The 23,379-nt window shown below is 40.5% G+C and overlaps 1 protein-coding gene across 3 annotated transcripts in view; it reads right to left on the bottom strand.

The window, feature by feature from the left end:
* rgs12b (regulator of G protein signaling 12b) overlaps nucleotides 1–23,144 on the bottom strand; it is a 41,743-nt gene extending 18,599 nt beyond the window's left edge. For 2 of the 3 annotated variants that reach the window (XM_020641376.3, XM_029278771.2), the window contains exons 1-5: nucleotides 23,033–23,144; nucleotides 20,569–21,867; nucleotides 19,655–19,894; nucleotides 18,106–19,071; nucleotides 13,930–14,049 (exon numbers count right to left, since the gene is read on the bottom strand). In XM_020641376.3, coding sequence (XP_020497032.1) covers nucleotides 13,930–14,049; nucleotides 18,106–19,071; nucleotides 19,655–19,894; nucleotides 20,569–21,648 — 2,406 coding nt within the window. In that variant the 5' untranslated portion in view covers nucleotides 21,649–21,867; nucleotides 23,033–23,144. Of the gene's footprint in view, nucleotides 1–13,929; nucleotides 14,050–18,105; nucleotides 19,072–19,654; nucleotides 19,895–20,568; nucleotides 21,868–22,531; nucleotides 22,676–23,032 lie in introns of those variants that run through there. The other variant, XM_020641375.3, reaches the window with a different exon arrangement.
* Nucleotides 23,145–23,379: the final 235 nt, after the last annotated feature.

Genomic DNA, 23,379 nt, shown 5'->3' with positions numbered 1-23,379 from the left:
TCCATGTATTCTTTCTGTAATTTGAGTGTTTTGTAGCCTGTGTATGAATATGGCCCACATATGTTATATTATGCTTATTGTATGAATGATGCATTTCTTTTTGATTTGTGACTTTGTGTGTGTGTTCACCCCATTCTGCTCTAGTGGTCATTTCAAGACGAGTAGTGGTGAGACCCACAGTCCCCTCTTCTCTCCTCTTTCTCTTCTGCCCCACACTCCCTTCAAGACATTTTGCCATTTCTTCCTTCAGCTTGTGCTTTTCCTCATATCCAGTAATACCACACTTTCTTGATCTGTCTCTGTCTCTCTTTCCACATTTCCATCAAGCCATTCTCATCTTCATTCTATCCCTCCACCAACTCTTCTACAATCATTCCAGTGGTGTTTCTCCTCTGATCCTGATCATTCCTGACATCCCACAGGGAATGACTGAAGTTTTACACACTTTTCCTCTTCAAGCGTGTCTTCCCAAGCCCCAGTCCACAGTAAAGACATGCAGCTGGAAAATGTTACAGAATAGATAAAATAGAACAATAGAAAATAGAGAGCTTTAAATTATATTAAAAAAAATAAAGAATGACAAAAGCCACTATTTCTATCACATCATAGATATAGTGGGATGTTTATGTCCCCATAAGCAGAAAAAACGTCAGATGGAATTTTTTTGAGGTTGATTTTTTTGAACATTGAAAAAATCACATGTTTTAAGAAAGAAAAGGGTAATTACAAGTTTTGATTATTTTCTCTTAGGAATGGTTACCAACATACATACAAGGTATGTGTAGGAGCGACAGTTTACATTAAAATAAATAAATGAATATTTTATTTTCATGTCGGGTTATTTACATGACTCATCCCACATGGAATTATTCAGAAACATTAGATGAGAATCAATCAAATGTTCCAGCATGTCATTTAGCCAACATCATAACAGCACCATTAACATGAACCATCCCCCAAATATCTGTGTAGGCTCTCAGTCATCCAGGTCATGGTAAATTTGAAGCTTGATCCAAACGGCAACTGGACTTGTTGAAGAACTGGTTGAAGAACTGGTTGAAGAGGTGAAACGTCTTCAAGCTCTTCAACCAGTCCAGTTGCTTTTGGATAAAGCTTTGAACATCCCCCAAATACTAGCAAGAGATAAGATATAAACAAAAACACAAGGCCAAGTACACCAATACAAAGTCTTCGAGACTACTCAAAGCTGCTTTTACACTACATGTTATGTTCACCCATTCACACACTAGGATGCTATGTAAAGTGTCCATCAGTACCACTAATCCCATTCACACCGGCTGGTTTGGAACCGGGTGCAATTTGTAGTTCAGTGTCTTACCCAAGAACACACGTGACTGCAAGAGCTGGGGATCCAACCTTCCAGTTGAGAGACAACCGACTTTAACTCTAAACCAAGAGGACGCAACTAAAAAGGTCGTCAGTGTTAGCATGGTCTTGTGTAGCATTAGAACTTGTGTGTTTTTAATGAAAAGCTGTGACATAATGATCCATTGGATAACGTGTTGTTTAAAACATTTTCTTTAGCTTAGCAGTCACCTTTCTACATCTACAGTCTCCTGCCTTCAGCTCCCTGAACATAAAATGCCACCTTGTAGCCACATGCCAGGAGAGCTTATGCAAGGTTTAAGTGCGTGTCCATGTGTGGTGGTCACTGTGTATACAGGAGCCAAATGCTTTATTAGCTGTTAGCAGTGGGAGAGACGTGGTTTACATCCACTGTTACCAAGCCTGGAGGCTGGGGTTAAAAACACAGGGTTTAATTTACAGCCATTCATTCTCACTGTTATCTTAATATTAATACTTTAAAAGTCATAAAAGTCTTCTTAAACAGTCCGAGGTTTCTCTCAGTCTCTGTATGCACCTCTGAGTGGACGTTGATTCCAGGAAAAAGACATTCTTCTTAATATGATGAGACACAGAGAAGCCATTAAAACTAAACAGGCTAAAATCAAATGTCTATCTGTGGTAGTATCTGTTAGTGAAGATGCACTAACTCACACAAAGAAAAGACTGTTTTCAACCACAGGATCCGCATTCCTCCGTCACTGGCGCTGTAAGTTTTGGTGATCTTTAATGTATTTTAACTAAAACGTGTCTGACATTTTGATGAACAGTGAACTTGTCTTCCAAGGCTACTCATGTGCCCGTAAACACTAACATAACTGGAGGTGGCCACACCTATAACTGAACAACTGAGTCACACATGCTGTTCTTAGAAGGTGACTTTAATTCACAACACAGATTTTGTAACTGCGCACGCACGCACACACGCACGCACACACACACACACACACGCACACACACACGCACACACACACGCACACAAACACACAGCCACAGTTCCAGATGAGGAGGAAGCTGTTGGGCCAACAGTCTCAATGTGTGCGTGCCTGGGTGTTTACTTTTGAATATGAGGTGAATAGTAGCTGCCATTGAGAAGACCAGTCACCCTGCCAGGATTGGTAACCATGACTACGCTCAGCTTTAGTGTAATTCAAAGTGCATGGGATGAGGCGAACAAGCAGATTAATGGTGCAAAAGCAGGCGAAATGAGGCTCAGCTCCACATGAGCATGGGTGACAATCCTACATACATATGAAGACAGGTCTGGACTGATCGAATCACTTCCTGTTAAAAAGATATTTCAGGAGGAGTTTTAAAAAACTTTACTGACTTAATCAATGAAAAAAGAAGTAGCATACAGTGAACAGCAAACTCAGTGTGAATGGACTTTATGTGTTCAGCCTCTAAACGCCACCACAAACATTTCAAAACTTCCATTTTTTACTCCAAATTGAAATCCTCTGTGGCCTTTTCTGGAAATCTGGGATAACGTTCTAAATCTCTCCAACGCATATGGGAAGTGATCTGCAGTCTATAGGAAAGGATGAGTGCAGATAATGTTTGTTTCCCTACTTTAGAGCCACAGAGGAGATGTGACTCAGCGGCTGAGCTGGTGATAAATGTTCGTTATTTGACTCCTTGCCTTTAATAGACACAGACAATGAACAAGATATATACACAATACAATCTGAACACACGCCTTTGTCACAACACACTCTGTTTTCAGTGTGCACTCTGAGTTACGATATATTTGAGTAGGATGTCTCAGTTGTTTTCAGTTACACCAGACAAAAAATGTACTGAATGAAATTTACGAACTGTATGGAAAAAAGTAAGAAGCTCTTTTTGTCCTCCGTCTAAACCTATGCTTTTCTTTCTTTCTTTTTTCTTTCTCCAGCTTTGATTCAGAACACATCTGGCTTTGAGAGGAAGGGGGGCAGCCTTGAGCCTTCTAAAGCTCTTTTAAGTATTTCTTTCCTTGTGCCTCACTTTACCCTTTGACACTTTCCAGCCTACCACCATGTCTCTCTTAAAAAACAAAATCTGAATATGACTTTTCATCCTAACTTCTGAATGGTTTATTTCCCGAGAGCCACTGTCCTTTCCCACCATTTTTCTTCTTCTTACAATTTCATGTGTCTTTCCAGCGCTCCCAACCCATGTCTGCTTCTTTTTTCTCCAGTGCGGTCGTAGGATTAATGTTTCCTTTTTTTCTCTTTGTGTACTTTGCTGTGTAGGTAATAGTCCTCTGTTTCCTAAAACTAAACCTGCGCTTCTCTTTTCTTCTGGACTCATCAACACTGGTATGCACTGTTGCTTGTACTCAATGACAGTCAATGCGATCTCTTACTCCCTGTTTGTTTCCCTCTCTCTTCCCCATTCCATTCTGCACTTACTTTTGTCAATAACTCAACAGAAGGAAAACCAAACAGAGAACCAAATCCATCAGCATTTCTAACAAGCGTTAACTTCTTTTTCACAATTAAATATCTTAGAATGTTTGAATATTCTGAAGCCAGCATTTACATACACGTACATGTACGGAAATAAATGAGTAAGAAAGTTTCTTCCCCCTTCAATCCTCCCACTAAAAACCACAGGTTGTGCACTTTCTCTGTAAGTGTATGTTTGCATACTACTTACTGTATTGAAGTTCCAGACCCTCTTGAAGGAGAGCCTCTTCCTCAAGCTCATCCTGAACTCCTCTCACAGGAGGAAACCCACTATCCACTTTATCTACATATCTGAGCCACACAAGCACACATGAAAACAGTCACACACACACTCTCTCTCTCTCTCATACACACACACACACACACACACACACACACACACACACACACGAGTGCTGATGCTGACAGAGCTTCTTCAGGAGCAACCTATGGCAGAACATTCATGCAGACAGCTGACTTGCATGGCTCAATGCCTCAGCATGCCTGTCTCACACGTAAACCCACTCAAAAAAAACAAACACACACTTAAGCGCCTAATACACAAACTAACACATACACACCCACAGAGCTAAGAGTAAGCCCTCACCATCTGCTTCAGAGGATTTAAGGAAATTCAATCTATGCCATTGTTTACATTCTATTTCTAAATTAACACAAAATACACCTCTCCCTCTCTTTCCTCACACGCTCCTCCACACAGTTAGCTGACAGACTGACAAGGAAGTTCCATACTCTGGCAGACACTCACACTCACACACGGCTGAGTTTCCAAAGTGACACTCCCCCACCGGGGAAGGGGCGGGAACAAAGGTAGGTCTGCCAATCAAGCTTCTGCAAATGTCTTACTGTACCTCTCTCCACACTGCGCAAGTAGTTGTGTGTGTTTTCCTTTGTCGTCACAAACATTCTATTTCATAAACAAACAAAAACAAATGTCTGCACATAAATAAGTACTGAGGGTGTGGTACATATATGGTGTATTGAACAATCACCTTCAATGTAATTTTTCCTTTTAATTGATAATGTAATCACAACCATTGTTATAGGGGATAATGGTCCAAATAATGTTTTGGAGAGTGGGCAGTTTCCCTTCCTTGACAATTCTGGAAGGGGAACGAGGGCGACAGCGTGGGAAAAGTTTGGGGTGAGAGTAAAACCCGGGGGAACGAGGTTTGGTTGGTGGGATGAGAGCTAATTGGTCCTGTTTCTTTAGGTGTTGGTCTAGTTGTAAGATACAGGTCCTAAATATTTTCTGAAATATGCTAAATATGTTTGTTTTTTTGAAAAGCGCTCAATTAAGCCACTGTGCATGGCACACAAGCGTTTGATGTGCACATGCTAAGAAAGCACCACTTCCAGAAAAGCCAGAAAACACACTAATAAATGGACCTGAAACTAAGATACAAATGTACAGCAATGCAGGAGGAATTCACAGGCAGTTTTCAATAAAGATTAAACCAACAGTTTGGTACTGCAAGCATAACAATGAAAGGCTTTTATAAACTGACTATCAACCCATCTCTATTAAAAGAACTTTTTTATTTTACAGAGAGGAGTTCATGATCTATAGTATCTGTTTTATGTTTCTAGCAGGTAAAGATAAATAATTCAAAAAAAAAAACTCAACATTGCCCTCTGCTGTCATGACAGAGGCAAGACACGGAACATAAAATTGTCTTTCACTTCTTCTATATCACAATTCAATGTGAGCCTGTTAGCCGATAACTTGGCTGATCAGCGTTACTGATTCTGTGTGTAAGTTAGTAAGTATAGCTAGTGAGAGTGCAAAGGAATGAATTGATAGCAGACCTTGCTGGTACCAACACACACCTGTTGTTATACTTAGATAGTTCAATTACATGTGCTGGTCCAAGTGACTCAAACACTTTATACAGACTCATAGGTTTTGTCCTTGATGCAGCATCAATGCAGGCGATGACGACCTGCCAGTTTTGTGACTGTTTTCTCAAGTATGCTTAAATAATAACTTGAAATACTGCTCACTGACAGAACTTCATGAATTCATTAATTGGTGATGCCTTTTAAACCGTTTGATTTAACAGTAGCTGCAGATGAATCAGTTGCAAAACTAAGAATATAGGAGAAATCTTAAAATTCACGATGATGACTCATCTCAAGTGGAGAAAGTGCCGCTGTAAGGGCGAACAGTGGTCACAAGTGGCCTTATCCTCCAGACTGTGCAAAAAGAGACTATACAGGCTTTTTCTTTAACATCTACAACTAAGTACATACTTTTCCTCTCAAGCTTGGCAACTTATTTTGTCTTCACTTTTAAGCGAGTAACCAGTCCTGCATCTGATAAAATGTTTGTAATGGTGAACAGACACCGTCTGGCATTGGATGAACATAAAAAGAAGCATTCATTTGAAAATGTAGCTACATCTGATGTGACTCCTGGTCTCCTGAGGTGTTTCATGTACAGGAACAGTGTTGATCCTGTGTTATCATCTGATTTTCCTTTACCAACACACTCTGCTCCCAGGGGATATCACGAGGATAACACGCACACCCTCACTCAGAGAGAATACACACACATGAAAGACAAAGATGTGAGTGCAGGATTTCATCTTTGAGTATCTGATTGTGCATGTGAATGTTTTTTTTCTATTTTGAGTGTTTGCGGGTGTGTGTTTGTTTGTGTGTGTGTGTGTGTGTGTGTGTGTGTGTGTGTGTGTGTGTGTGTGTGTGTGTGTGTGTGTGTGTGTGTGTGTGTGTGTGTGTGTGTGTCTTTGGGTCAAAGGGCTTCCAGGCCCTTTTCTCACTGCTCTGTTTAGTGGTATAATGTCCTGTGCTTTCCACCAAAGTGTCAAAACCTCTTACTCAAAAATGATGCATGCATACACCCATGAATGTGCGCGCACACACAAACACACACACACACAACTACGTAAATATAACATTGTGGACACTATGACCACATAGCATAATTCTTAAACTTTTAAAAACTTTTTGTCAAATTACATTAAATATAAGACTGTCAAACAAATTAAATATTTAAACACAATGAATTGCTGAATTTCAATAGTTAAGAGCATTCACATTGTTACTCGCATACATTCAAAGATGCAGCAGTGTCGTTCTTTTCCATCACTGTGACTACAGGGAGGACTAAATAAACAAAATAGCATGCATTAATGTTAGGCCGTAATTAAGAACAATTGACTAGTGAACGATGGCAGCCCTAATTAAAAATAATGTTTTTTTTAGGGGGGAGTGAGATGAGACATCACCTGTCTTGGCTAAGTGATGTATTTATAAAAGATCACATTAACACAATATACAAACCGTTGCTTCAAAATAATACTTCTAAAGACCCATGTAGTAAAACAATCCAACAGAATCAACAGGTTTCCCTGTTGCTCAACAGAGCCGTAGAGACCTTAATGATCGGTCCATAGAGGTCACGTGATTTGTCATTCCTAAAATTAACCTGGCCACTAAAGTTTTAAGGATTTTTTAGACATTTTAACAAAAACAAGAAAAGATTGCACTGATGTCAAACTGATGTCTGAATCTGTGAGAAACCCGAGGTTTGGTTAGTCTGTGTACAAATATTACATGCCCAATAAGAAATGACAAGATTTCAATTCATGACAAATTCATTTTTAAAGTGTAATTCATTTGTATTCTTCTACTACCGTCTACTCAAATAAAGTTCTCTTACCGAATTTGGAATAAAGTATTCCTGATTCTGAATCTGAAAACAGTCACGTTTCTGTAACATAAAGTGCTTGTGACAGAAGCCATGACATCTTTTAAGGGATCTAACATAGACTGCATCAAATAATAAAACACAATAAAACATGCATATAAAACTAATCAAATATCCATCTACAACTCATTTACTCACTGGATCAGCAGCTATTTCAGAATCCACAACCAAAGTTTGTTGCTCCATGAAGAAAGAGAAAAGTAATCCTCAGCACTGCGTGAGAGACCTTCCCCCAGTACACATTGTTATCAGCTGTTGATTGCATGTGTGTGTGTGTGTGTGTGTGTGTGTGTAGGTCTGTGTGTGTCCTCACAGAGCCTCAAAGTAGCAAAACTTGACGGATTTCATATGTCCAAACAGCGACAATGTCACTGCTGCTGGAATCCTCTTCCCTCTCTCTGTCATCCCCCATTCACCTCCCCCTGCTTCGTTTCACGCCCTGCCTCTCTGTTATTCCCCTCCTCTTTCTCTGCCTATACACCCACCCTCCTATCATTTCTATTCCACCCACACTGCTGTGGGCTGAGAGACACGCTATGCAAACACTCAGACAAATGCGGAGGCGCTGCTGCAGAGGGAGACCCCTTGCCATTAAGGAACTCACACCCACACATAAAATCAGCGCTGCATTGAATTTGTTACCCTCAGTGCTCCTCTGTCATCTGTTTAGTATGCCCCACGCATGTCTGGATCTTAGACAGTAAAGTGACACTCATGATAGGGGGAGGGAGAGGGTTGCAAAGTTAGAGAAGACAGTGAGAAAGAGATTTCTATGTCACTCTTCCAGTTGACAGCAATGATTAAGATACAGAGATGACTGGGCTGTGTGCAGCTTGACTGAGTAAAAGATGCATTTCTCAACATGCCTTGACACACACTGGAGTTACTCACCCTCACATTCCCCTAGACTGTCCCCCTCTTGGCCCTCGGGTGAGGACAGCGGGTGAAGCACCCCCAAACTCACAAACAGTAATGATAAAAAGCAAAGAGATCGTTTGACAGACAAAAAGCAAGTTATTCAATGTCAGCTCAGAGAACCACAATGTTTTCCAAATAATGGCTCATCAGACCGTGTGCTGTTACAAGGTTGTTTTTAAGTTTAAAAATGAGATAATCTCTGTTTTTTTATCCATAGCATCAATAAGTAAAACATTAGTATTTGTTACTGATCTTCAGCAACCTCCAATGTTGAAAATTCAAGCCAATGAGGAAGTGCAAAAACCTGCAGTTCATCAAATGACCACCCGAGGCTGAATGCAGAATCCCCAAAAGTCATTCACACAAACCCATTCATAAATAGGTGAAATAAACACGTTAACAGCCACGTTCAAAAAATGAAATTGGTCTGATTAGCTCATCTCTTTATCAGCACCCACTGTACTGATGTGAATTCTTTTTATAACTCATCAGTTTTGATTTTATCAAGGATAAGAGTGATTCATAAATACCTGTGTGGCTGACCTGACTGACAGGCGCAGTATACTTTATCAGTTGGCTTAAGACCCAACTCGGCTACAGCTCTCTGCCTTTTCCAGCATTTCCAGCATGGTGTTCATGATAAAACTACTTTACAGTAACCAATAGGTGATATCAGTCAGGCGTTGTCCACCATTATTTACAGTCTATGATCTCCAGTCATATTTTAGCCCAAAGCTGCCACACTTGAATGAAAATGAGCAACTGTGTTCCATTCAAATGTAGAGAAGTACTGAAGTTTCTCAAGTTCCTTTAGCATCTCATGATGCAAAAGTTAAGTTTATGTCTGTTAGAAAATGGGAGCCACTGTGTAAATTGTAGGTTGTATTAAAAAAAAGAAGAAATTATCAAATACTGGCTGCATACGACTTCTTCATCCAAATTATTGCAGGTTTCAATGTTGCTTGATTTTTTTTTCTTAGCTTTGTATTAAAATGTAAAATTCTAGTATTGGGGCGGCTGTGGCTCAGTTGGTAGATTGTTTGATCCCCAGCTCCTGCAGCAACATGTCTGATGTGTCCCTGGGCAAGACACTTAACCCTGAATAAAGATTTTAAAAAGCTATTTTTTAACAAATGACAATATCGACAACTAGCTGAATTCGGAAAGCAACACTTCTTCCCTCTATGATCATCGATGTGATGGATTACATCTTTATTAAGATTGATCATGTATTCAAAATGACACATCACAACTAAAGAGGTAGCAAACACGCCTTGCTAGCCCTTTAGAAATAAAGCAGAAGAATAAAAAACGAGTGTATCTGTTTTCAGCACAACCAAACACATCCTGCTAAAAAGAAACGGAACTAAGGAGACAAGCCAATGGTATCGTAAACCAGTGCTAATATTTATTTTATAATATACATGTGGAGCATTTGGGTGAGTTAAAAGTATTTCTTATTTCCGTATGTAGAATAAGAGAATAAGAGTTTGAACAAGGAAAGTGCATAGTACCAAAACTGCTGTATAGATGTGCAAATATGGAATACATAAGCTACATGAATTCATGAGAAATGTTGTTTCTCTTTCCAAACTCTGTCCCTCCTTCAGAATCTTCAGCCTCGGTAGGACTCTCTACTGGCAGGTCTTCCTACATGCACTATCAAACCTCTGCAGATGATACAAAATGCAGCAGCACGACTGGTCTTCAACCTTCCTAAGAGAGCACATGTCACTCCGCTGTTCATCTCCTTACACTGGCTCCCAGTTACTGCTCGCATCAAATTTAAAACTCTGCTGCTCGCTTACAAAACAGAAACGGCTCCTCCTTACTTTAACTCTCTGATTCAGGTCTACACTCCCTCCCCCCACTACGCTCTGCCAATGAAAGGCGTCTGATCCAACCTTCACAACAGGGTCCTAAGTCTCTGACTAGACTCTTCTCCTCTGTTGCCCCCTGGTGGTGGAATGAACATCCAAACTCCATTCGATCTGCAGAGTCCCTCTGCACCTTTAAGAAAAAGATAAAGACCCAGCTCTTTCATGAATACCTACTAACTTAATGATGATGGTCTCCATATTATTGATGATGATGATGGTTGTGACGATGGTTTTTGTTTGATAATGACGACTTATAAAATGGTTTCTATACTGATTAGAGCTCTCGAGAACTGCCGTCAATGTTGTGCTTGGCCTCTGTACAATGTCTGTCAGCACCTGTGTGTCCAATCGGACTCAAAGCTGATCGTTTGCGCTTACTGACATTGTTCCCTTTTTTCTAAAATCCTTGCTTGTGTTCTTACTCTCTGATGTACGTCGCTTTGGATAAAAGCGTCTGCTAAGTGAATTGTAGATTGTAGAATTCTACAATTGATAAATAGCGAGTAATAATGGTGATGTCTGGTGTCTTCTGCTTAAGTGGGGTTAAATATGGGAAGAAGTTTTTATTGCTATCTAGGTCTATCTTTATTCCTCATGGACCCGGTTATGAAGTGGTAGAGCAGAAGATAAATTCTATGCAAAATAAAGTGTTGCTTTCAGAGCCATGTTTGTTCATGTTATTCACAGAGCCAAGGAGTTTAAGAACTATAGATTTTCTTTGCCCAGGTATAGACAGAGGGCACAAGTTAAATGCTGAGGGGAATTAATAACTCATTTCACAAAAGGCTTACTGGACACACCTTTAAGGTCAAAACCTTAAACAAACATGTTTAAAATTATGATTGGTGACGATATTTCTTTGGAATTGCTTCTCCACCATTTACCATATTAATCTTCACTTGCAAGAACTTTCATCTTCCTCTGTCTATCATTGTGTTGCCGCTTATGAAAAAAAACAGACTCGAAATCAACCTATATTTGTTATTTTTTATTCGTCTTATTTTTAGTAAAAGGCTTACACAGGTGCATACTCAACAATCATGCTGTTCAGATTTGTTCAAGGTCTGTCATGACTGTTTATGTCCTTTAATATCATAAAATCAGTGAGCTGCATGTAAGGCTGTTTTTAAATCTTTTGATGGTCTTGGTACTTTGGTACATAAAAACCTGTATATCTGTTTCAAAGTAAAAATGATACAGCAGATAAGTTTCTATTTAACTGTTTAAAAGACATATAACTGTATGAGAGCTGGTACGTACTTTACAGTTTCCAGTTAAAGTTACTGCTATCATAAAAAAATGTCTTTTTCCTTGTTTCTGTTTGTGCTTGTTTATTGGTTAAGCTCTACAATCACAAGATATGCTGGAAGCCTAAAGCCCTGGCATACATACACAAACACTTAACATTGCATAGCACAAACAACACAATCCAACACAGAAGACTATAAAGCCATTAACTGCTGGAGATGCTTAGATGTTAAATGTCACCGCTTACAAGGTAGTGAAGCAATGTGTGTGTCCAATTACCGGTACACTGTGATTTTGCCTTTGTGCATTGATTTTTTTGTGTTACTGATTGATTTAAGCTTGCAATGTGTTTGTGAATGTTAATGCATGGCTCCTCATGTATATGTGTGTAATCTGTGCTGTGTGTCTATGCCCAGTGATGTGCTTTTGTGTTCAGTCCAACTAATGAGGGGAATGTCAGCTTGTTTCTCATCAGAGCTCATTAGAAGTGCTGGCTAACACTCCAAACCCTTTTCATCCCCCTCACCATCATGAACACTCACTCTCACACACACACACACACACACACACACACACACACACACACACACACACACACACACACACACACACACACACACACACACACACACACACACACACACACACACACACACACACACACACACACACACACACACATCTCGCTCCTCCCCCCTCGCACCATACAAAGACCTCTCTGTTTGTGGACATTACCGCATGTGCAGCAAGAGAAAAAGGCCTAACAACCGGAAGAAAAAGGTAGAAAAAAAAGAAGGGGTTGAGGGTTTTGGGTAATGAGAAGAAAAGAAGAGAGAATCTCGGCCATGGGGTGGTGTGGCAAAAGGACAGAGACTGATCTATCCCTGTGTGTAACACACACTAAGGTGGACCTTTAAATGCCAGCAAAAATGCATAAATCACCACCTGATGATGTGTCACATGTTGTTATATTATCTGGATGGTGATAATAGAAGTTGATACAGAAGGAAACATGAATAGTGAAATGTGTTCTGTTCTTGCTGTACAACTGACTCGACTGACTGTACAACATGGGCGTAAACACAGCCTAGTACAATGTGCAACCCTTTTGATATAACGTTATGTATAGAACAGAATTGAAAGGGGAACTTGTTCAAGTAGAACAGGCGCCCTAAACACAGATGCTACAGTCTTCGACCATCATTTATACATTTGATCCATGTATATTCCCACTCTCTACTCCCTGCATTTCCCGTCTCTCTTCCGCTGTCTTATCAATAAAGGCGAAAAAGTCCCCCCAGCCAAATCTTTAACAAAAATGTAGGAATAAGACTAAATAAGTTAGTCTTCCTCAGAAGGAACTTAATATAAACAGCAGCTTTGAGTATCATTAAAATCTTTTTGTGACGACACTTTGAATATTTTTCATACAGCCTTTTATGACCATGTCATTCCAAAGTCTATAGCTTAATTCCTCTTTGATCCTTGAATAAAAAGGTAAATAATAAAGAAAGCAATCCACTACTGATGGGCCAGAGTGGGATTTGTTTGTCTATTTTGAGTCTGCCTCTTAAGTCTCTAAATAGAGGAAACACTTAGCTCTTCTCTGATCTCTATCACAGAACCAAACTACAGTTATGAACATTGCTCATAAACACACACACACACACACACACTGATGATAAAAAGTAGTTTTTTTTGTTAAATGGAAGGTCATACATTAAACACGTAAAACAATTTATCAAGAAGAAAACCTGTAAAACCAGACCTTGCCTAAAGGGTATTTATAGCGGTAGGAATGATAGCAGTTGATTGTGTTGTTCCTGCCGGACTGTAGAAGGAAAATGTTGTAAAGTAGAACTAAATAGGCATATTGTTAGGCAAAAAAACCTCATGCCTCTCAAATGACTGGATTCTAGGTCATTTCTTGCAGCTAAAAGAAGGGCAGACGTATAATTCTTTCAACAGTGTAGGAATACAGGACCAGGTGATTCAAATATGCATTACTTTAAAACAGAAATACACAACCATTCCAGATCGTGTCCGTTGGCTCTTTCTATCAACTGGCTGTGTCCACTACTGTGTATGTTGCCACGGTGATGTGAGAAGAGGGCTTGAGAAGTCACGTGAGGATGTATGATGTGCATGAGCTGCTATTATTAGAGAAGGATGGTGCACGTGCAGCTCAAAAAGACCAGTGGTCAGACCGAGATCAAACACTGCAATAACACCGTCACAGGTGTCTGTTGAGAGGTTCAGTTCAGGTACTGTGTACACAAGGTGTATTATAATGCGTCTGTACACTAGTTTATGTTCATGGGGACACTCCTACCTCAAGGTCATCCAGAGAGCGAGCCAGGCTGAGACGTTTGGAACGTCCAAAGGAACGTCTGGCTGATGAGCGCTGGGCGAGAGGAGGGAAGCCCATGGTGAGACCCCGGAACCGGCTACCCTGAATAAAGATATATAACCATGTTTTAAATCATATGTTTGGTGTGATACAGGTGAATGTGACAGTACAGTCAGAGAGGCATAGTTGTTGTTAATTTGCAATTCTAATCCAAAGAATGAAAAAGGTTGTGTGGATAGTAAGGGTCACCCCTTTTCCTTCAACGACTGCTACAGTTCCTCAATTAAACAACGCACCTCATTCCATACTCCTACAGCAAAAGAAACATCTCATTTGTGGAAGCGTTAGAACAATATGAGCGTTTATAGACAGCGAGCAATGTTTTGCAATGAGATGAGTGGAAGGTCACTTGGTCATCTTAAAAGCCTAAGATGTATCTAAATATTACACTGGTCAATGACTTTTAGTAGCACACATTCAGTATCACATTCCTCACTCCCTCATGTGAAAATGGAAATGAACAAATACATTTTTAAATAAGAGAATGAACGATTCTTCTGAAAATATAAGCTTGTGGTAGATAGACCCATTCAGATGTATAGTGTGTTTAGCGATAACCAAATGGAAAGCCCCAGAAAAAAAATGCCAACAATATTCAAGTCCCTTTTTTTATAGTTTGACCAAGATACAGTACTGACAATGGTGGTATTCAAGCTGTATAATGTGCCTGTAAAGTATATATTCTGGAAACAGATGCAGTTCATTTTTAGAAAAAAAAAGTTTCATAATAGTGTTCAAGAGGAAAAAAAAAATCAAGCCAGTAAAACTGTACAGGAAATGATACTGATATATCTCTAAAATACTCATTTTTTTTAATGCTAATGCATGTAAACCTTAAAGTGTTTACACTGTTGGTAGGTTGTTTTCTGCGACATAATATAATTACCCATAATTTATCCATACAGGTTTCACTTCATAATTGGGATCATACTGGGATAATGTTATGATTCTTCTTTTTTTGCTCTATTTAAACATATATAATCAAACACATAATTAAATCCTAACAGGATATGCTAACTAGGACTTACATAAATATCATACCACTTAGTTTACTTCCTGAGTGGTTTTGTGTGTGTGTGTGTGTGTTGTGGTGGGCAAAATTTATGTCTAGGTGTCAATTTAATAAAAATACATGACTTTTGTACACTCTTACATAAAGGCTAAAATGAGGAGATTTGTGCAGCTTTGCCCGAGGAGTATACCTGCATGTCTGTGGAAGATAGGTTTCATTTTTCCACTTAAATGTTAAATTCCACATGTCAGACACGGGCATGTTCAGCCCTGTGATTTTGCCTGCAGTACTTAAGTCAAACCCTCAATGGCACAGAGACAGACTCTGACACACAAACAGAATGGACATTAGGGCTGTTTTATTATGGCAAAAAGCATATTCAGGATTATTTGGATTGATATTGAGATCATGGTTATTAAACATGATCACTCTTTGATTTTACAACCCCTGAATCGCAAGCATTTATCAAACTTAAACACTCTTACCACTTTGAAAAACAAGCAATAAATCAATAGAGACAAGTTCAATATATTTTTAAAGAAATATGAAGATATATCTACTATGTTTTTGCGGTAGCGCTGATGTACTCTTGTGGCCAAAATATAACAACAAACACACTGTAACATTTACCACACATGACAAAAGGAGCACAACACAGCATGCGGCACAATAATTGTTTTATCTCCATTATCTTGTTTTCAAAATCAGGGAGGCCAAAATCATAATTGAAATTGAAAACTCTATTAGTTTCCCAGCCCTAATGGACATTGTCAAAACACTTTGTTAATTTTACACAAAAAAATATTCATTAAAGAAGACTCAAGATGATGTTAAAATGGTGTAAAGTATGCTGCAGTGGACTCACACACTGGAATAGCTTGAATAGCTTTAGAAGTGTCTGGCTGTTATTAAGTGCTTCACCTGAGAAAATGAGTTCTTGTACAAAGTAATCTGAATGTGTTGTAACCAGAGAGAAGAGGATGTACACCAAAAAGGAAAATAATCTTAGTCTGCACTGTATTTACAATACAACAAAAATGTTCATAGCCGTTTGACTATTAATTGTAAGAATAGGAGAAATATTCTGCTTCCTTCCATTCTTTGACACATGGCTTTTTATAAATCTCTTCATACTTTAGTAAACAGCAAGAACCAGGGGATAATGACTAAGTAATCAATGCTGCAAGGCTCCAGAGGCCAAACTGTGACACATGTTGAATTGTTCTGGCTGATTAAGAGCAGGTCTTCTTGGCATTTCATCAAGAGATGACCAGTGGTGTTGCCTAGATACCGAGTCAACCCTCCATCCGTCTGTGTGTGTGTCAGAGAATACAATTTTGAACACTTGATTACACAGGTTTATACAAACAGTCTTGCATGACCTCTGTATTATCTGGTCAGTGTACAACAATTCCTATTTGTAATGGCAATGAAGCGGAACAGTGTAAGCACTTAACAATTTTAATGTCACATTACCACAGAAAAGAGGCCTCCTCCCTGTTTACAACAACAACAGCTGTTGACATAGAAACCAAACATGTACACCATTTGATCCCTATGATAGTTTACAGAGGACGTAGTGTACAAATGCCTACGGATACAGTAAACATGATGGAATTGTGATCTCTTTGGTTCTTTGATAAAATATCACAATGATCACCGTATCACATTTTAAGATTCAGGAATCAGGAAGTGCTTGTTTGTGTCTTCATTGAGTATATTCAAAGACTTTAATTACACAATAAGTAACGGTATCTTATGTTCAGGTTTCTGTCATATCATGACTTAAATTCTATGGACAGATGACCTTCAGATACCAATGGATTTCCAAAACACAGGTAGGAGGTGCAGGAGGATATGGAGGTCTACATTAGACAGTGAAACAGTGCCACCATGTGGCAAAAACTTAAAGTCAATTAAATATTACACATTATACCATTAGGTTGCGACTTGTAACACTTTTTAAAAATATCTCATTTGGTTTAAACGTTTAATTTATAAACTAAATTATTTATACAAAGGATATAAAAACAATCAAATCAAAAGTGAAAGTCACCACAACAAAATCATATTTTATTTGTTTTCGGGTCATGATGGCTGACTATTACCATAACAGATACACCATTTAAAGCTGTCCTCCTCCAGTCAGCTGACATTGTTCATGAGTATTAACATCTAGCTTCCTGTCATTATCAGCATCTTCCCGGGTTCTGGCCTTGTAAACATTTCCTTTGATTGTCCCCTGGGTCTCCCTGGAACCCTCCTATCATAAGTGTTACAGGGGGAAGAACCAGCCTCGTCCATTACCAAGTAACCCGAGTCTATCCCAAGTACAGGCTGTGGACAGGTTAATTCAGACAGCATGCAGCCAGGCCTGCTATATCTCTCTATCTCTTCTATTCTCTGGAACTAATTAAGAGACAGTCTGTAATGTTCTGATAAAAAAAAAAAAAAAAAATACATTTTGTCAAAAAGTGCAGCCAAAGTTACCTCGTGTTGTGTTGCACTGAGTTTCATTAAGGTGGAAAACAGGTGGTTTTCAGGCAAAGGCAGATGCGTAGCTGCTGCATAATACATGATTTGATATTGGAGCAGTGGGGATAAATAACTTATCCATCCACTTGTACTAAGCCAAACAGGCTGCTACCATTATTCAACGTAGTGCCGGGATGTTTGGTGAAGAAGGTTCATTGCATCATTCAAAACCAGCAGAAAAATTTGACATCTGTATGACAGTAGTTCAAGAGTGGGCAACTGAAAAGAGGAGGTTGAGAATGTGATGGGGAGCATTGGGATGAACAGAGGGATTTATAGCCTCAATAAACTGTCAGAGTAAATTTCCACAGCATGGTAGTGTGATGGGGGATACTACCTGCTGCCCAAGCTTCTCATCTCATGGTCACTTTTAACACATCTCTTCCAAAAGTCTACTGCCCAAAAACTACCACGGCATAACACCTTACTGAAACCAGTCTGACTAATAGTCTGACTTTATATTGAGTTAAAATCTCTTAATAAAAAAATGTATGATTCAAATCAATAGAAAAATAAAGGCAATAACTTCAAACAATCTGAATGAAACTAACCTTTTTCTCTCCCTCCTTTGCATTGCCTCGTTTCTTCTCTCGGACATTTCTTTCAGCTCCAGCTCTTTCTCTGTCCCCAGCACCAAAAAGCTTCTTGGCCCACTCATCTTTCTGAGCAGCAAGCCGGTGGGTGTGAGAGTGGGGATGGGCAGGCGGAGGAGGCTGACTCCCTCCAGGTGGTGGCAGGTGATCTCCAGAGGCCAGTGGGGCCCTGTAGCGGTCGGCAGGGATCTTGTTCATGGGTGGGGGCAGGGTGCTGCAATTAGCTGAAGACCATCCGTCAGTGGATTCTGCATAGGACTCCTGATCACTGCTCACACCCTGGAGGTGGCTGTGGTGGTGCTGCTGGCGCCAGTCTCTCAGCACATGGACTGGCAGCCACCGCTGCTGCTCCAACCCTACTCCACCTACCCCTCTCTTTTCACCTCCCACAACAGCCCCTCCCCGCTTTCCTTGTGAATAGTGTTGTGGGTGGACCCCTCGAGAAAGCCTGCCAGGAACATCAGTTTGAGCCAATGGGAGAGGGTGAGGGAGGTCAGCCAGGTAGTGGCCATTCCTGAGAGCTGGCGGAGGAGGCGGTGAGTGAGGGGCTGCAGCTCCTAGGGTGGGACTCCAGGCCTGCTGAGATGAAGGTGGGCTGTCCCAGTTGCGTAGACCAGAGATGTGGTTGTGGTTTGAAGGACCTCCGAGGTCTACTAAAAGTACCCTGTTGCTCTTCTCTTCTGGTAAAAAGTTGCAGATACCACTATCACTGTTGCTGCTGGTGCTGTGGTTCTGCTGAGCATCATTGTCTGGATCATTGAATGCACGAGCCCTCACCCCCTCAATGTTGTCTCCCATGTCCCGGTAGAGGACAGAGACAAACTGAAGGAGAGGCTGAGAACTGGGTGGGAACTCCAAGCAGCCTCCTGTGTCTGGGTCGGGGGTGCACTCAAAGCCAAACCTCCTTGCTACTCCTAAATGGACCTTAAGAAACAGTAGTCACCATTATATGTGTTAGTTGATGGGGATGGCCACAAAATAAATGTGTAAATGACTAAGTTGCTTCAGGAAATGTTTGACTTGTTGACTGTTTTTAACAATATAAACATAGACATCGGATGACTTCAATTTTTCGTTTTCGTTAAACACTGAGGCATTGAAAATAAGAATGAAAAAAATAATAATAATTTTGCTGATTCACTCCTTCTTCTTCAGTCAGATATTTATTCATTTAAGTAATACTTTTAGACTGTACTTATTTCAAATACCGGTACTTTGTCCAGCTTCTTTGTGTTTGTGAGTGAAATAAAAGTATTTTCCTATTCTGCTGTAATTTATTTTTGTAAAAGCACTGCATTTGTATCAAACCTGAAAATAAAACTATTCAATACTTAATAATAAATGTTTTATGGCACATCAAGATGAACCTAGCTGTATGTGTATACTACGTACATAAATCTGTATACATAGATTCATTCAGTCTTGGTTTTGATAAAGGCAAGTTTTTTTTTCTTTGAAGTGATGTTTTTAGCCCTTACAAATCTTGTCACAATCTCTATAATCATACCTGGTGGTAACAGAGGTCCGGATCCACAATGAACACGTGACAGGAAGTCCTCAAACTGCTCTCTTCATCTTGTCCATTGCTAAAGTAACAATCTTCCTGGTCGTCAGTGGTCTGCATTGTGACCAGTCCAAAGAATCGGCGGTCGTCAGGACAACAGGCGCTGAAGGCTAGTTTTTCTGCAGGATAGGTTGCCAGAACTTGACCTCTGTCACTGCACAGACGCACACTGTCATGCATGACCTGGTGGGATAAAGTTGAAACACATAACAATATACTACTAGGCAAAAAGAGTGCAACATTCACAGTTTGGTTAAACTTTCCTGATTGATAAAGTGTTTAGTTATGGCTGCCTCAGGCTTGCTTTGGCGCCTGCTGATCATTGTAGCAGACACCTGTTGCCTTGGGCCTGCTAATTATCACTACTATTGTTAATACTACGTCCTTTATTAATATAGTCAAATTTATTTTTATATTACAATTGTTAATGATATAATTTGCAATATTTAACATTTCTGTCATACTAGTTGGTATAGCTGATATTGTTTTCATTATAAATCTTTGTCATATTTCTCCTTCTTTTTAAAGTAGCCCCCTCAAAGCAGATGGCAATCCCACAGGCCTTTATAAGGTTTGTGCTTGTTAAATTAAAAAATGATTCTTGCAAATTTGCCAAATGCTTTACCATGTTGGAATAGCTGGGTCTCTGTAAATAACATTATATAAATAGTACTATATGAATAAAACTGATGTGTGACTGATGAATGACAAATAGAAGGATTTGTTAAGCTGATGCAGAGTGATGAGCCACATAAAGTTGAGATGCCTTAAAGGGCCATTTCACTTTAAGTAAAGCTAGTTATTCATGCTAAGTTAATAAGATATTCTTTTAAGATAGATAAAACATATTACCACACCTTCATAAGAACCAGTGAGTGGATCTTTTGTTCTGCCCGGAGACGCCTCATGCTGCATCTTATTGCTTGCAGGCTGTCATTCTCTAAACTCATCCCTGAGGAGGCCAGCTCAATTGAGCCCAAATAGCCAACAATCATGCCCACATTTAAGATGCCCTCATTGGGCTCTAAGACCAAGTCACCCCCATCTTCTACATCCAAGTCTTGCTCTTCATCATGGTGGAGGTGGAGCTGACGAAAGTCCGAGTCCAGGAAGACTGAGTCATCATTTAGAACTTGGGCCATCTCTTCCTCAGAGAGAAGGTTGGGGTTGCTGTGGAAACGGGGGTTCTGATATGGAGGGAACTCCGGGTCAGACAGGGGACGTGGCTTTGATGATGAGCTAATCCTAGGTCTCTCCTTGTCCGAACTGCTGGAGGAGTGGCTGGAGTTTTCAAATATCATGTTAAAAATGCCTCCGGACTGCAGCTCTGCCACAACCTTCTCTGCCCTGTTAATTCCCTGCTGTTTAGAATCTGGCTTGGGTTTATACCAGCCTCCTCGGGCTCCGCAGCCTGACCTGCTGTTATTGTTGTTGTTAACGCTTTTGTCATAGAAGCCATCCAGCTCATCCTCACTGGAGCAGGAGTCCGGGTAAGATGCTGCCATTGCACTGCTGTTGTTGTGACGACTTCCAGTAGAGCGCTGGTGGTGGTGATGGTGCCGCCTGTGACGTTCTGCCTCCGCGATGACGAGTTTCAAGATGCCAGAACAGCGTCCAATAAGTTTGACCACATCTTCGTGGGACGCCTTGGAGACATTGATGTCATTAACAGAGAGAATGTGGTCTCCTGAACGCAAACCTACATACTCCGCAGGGCTCCCTTTCAGGATGCTGCTGAGTACACATGGACCTTGGCCTGACAGTGTAAAGCCATACCCTGTTCTACCTCTTGCCACCTCTACAGCCCGGATACGACCTTGCTGGATAGAGGAAGAGGGTGGTTGAAGCTGGTTGAGCCCACTTCCACCGCAGGGGCGTCTTTTGGATGTTGCATCCCCTTGCCTGAACATTGTGCCAGGTAACTTCCTCTTGTCCATTGATGAAGCAGGTTTTAATCAGTCATTGTTTTGTCCCGTGCCTCAGCTAGAGCAGGAACACAGCCACTTACAATATTTATCGTGTTGTTGAATGATTTTACGCTGACCTGCCTGAAAACAGGTGTCAGTCTTAAATGCAGCAGAGGGGTGAACGCTTGGTCTGGCTCACAGTTCTTCTTGTAGTTGTTTCTCTCTCTCCCAATATCATGTCTATTTTACCTGCAGAACAGAACACAGCCAGGTTAGTGAAGAATCTTTAACACACTATGGCTGTCTTTACCTCAGCTTGTATGAAATGTATTCTACACATTAAATGTCTTGTATCTCTGGTAATGCCACATGCAATCTTAAAAATCATTACGGTCATCTAAAATATCAGAAATAGACAAATTACACGGTTATCTTTGTCAGTATTGATATTTATAATGAGCCCAGGTGAAGGGACTTGACACACAGCTACACCTGCGCAGGGCGGAGTCACTGCAGCTCTGTCCAATGAGAAACATGTTTACAGACTGAACGTGTTCACACCTGGCAGGTACACACACACACACACTACAACAAGACAACCTCTGGATCACCATTCACTGCATGTTTCTTATTGTCTGCGTTCATTCCGTTTGTGTTCAGGGTGGCTTGCTCGCACATAATCTTCAAAAACTCACAGACTTTGAAGACAATGTTAACTTTAGCTGAGATTAGCTCACACAACACAGTACAGTTAGCTTTGTTAGCTTCACACGCTAGAACAGATACGAGTTAGTGCTGCTCGTGACGACCGCTTTTAAACGAAAATAAAAGACAACTATGTGGTTTCCCCCCCCCACCCCCCCACTTTATTAGGAGAAGCATGCCGTGATTTCTGACGCTTGCTGAGAGTTACCGAAAAAAGTTTCTCGCCGTGCCTTGCTGTTCGAAAGTGCATTCATCCATGCTTAAACGATCGTCCCGCCCCTCCGACTTCCAGATCTTTGGAATGTCGGCCTGTAACTATGGCAACGTCAGTGTACACAGACTTTTACATCCCGTCATTGGTTTCCAGAGGTGTCAGTCAGACAAGCGAACAGTTATGTGGATAAATTGGCAAAAGTTAGTTTGAGAAATCACATATAAAAGTAGCTACAGTAGCATATTTTAATCCGGTGTCAAAAGTTAACATAATTAAAAAGGCAGGTCCGTTGTTTTGAGGAATGTTACTGAAAGCAGAGTTCACGCACCAATCCGTATTTGACAACCACGAAGCGAGGCAGCAGCAGCAGCAGCTGTCTGAAGTCCGCCTGAGTTGTAAAGCAGTGATGTGCTCAGGAAAAGGTGAATTGTTTCATGTTCTTTTGTTTCATGTTTCTGGTCGTGCAGTTTCACTCCGATTCTTAAAATAACTTACTTGTCGCTGTCCGGCGGCGGGGCTGCCTGTCCATACTTTAGTATCCAGGGTAAAGTAGGTAAACTCAGGGACGATGGGTAAACAAAAGAAAAGGCTGCACCATCTGGCGAAGTACCCTAAAGAGGAGGAGGACTGGAGGGGAGGGAGGTGTGTTTAGACCGGACAAGGGGGGGGGGTTAAAAGTTCATTAACTTTGTTGTTCCTACATTTCATCTTGTAATCCTTTAGCTGTCACTGATGACTTTATTGTGGCTGGTTGTGGTTCAATCTATCGATTCTTTTTTTGGGGGGGGGAAAGGGCTCCAAATAATATGTAATGCTTTAATTTTTTTACATTTTGATATCTG

The sequence above is a fragment of the Labrus bergylta genome, chromosome 1 (genome assembly GCF_963930695.1).
Source record: "Labrus bergylta chromosome 1, fLabBer1.1, whole genome shotgun sequence".
NCBI classification, from domain to species: domain Eukaryota; kingdom Metazoa; phylum Chordata; class Actinopteri; order Labriformes; family Labridae; genus Labrus; species Labrus bergylta.
Note: the sequence above shows the minus strand (reverse complement) of the source record. Positions and strands in the feature narration are given on the sequence as shown.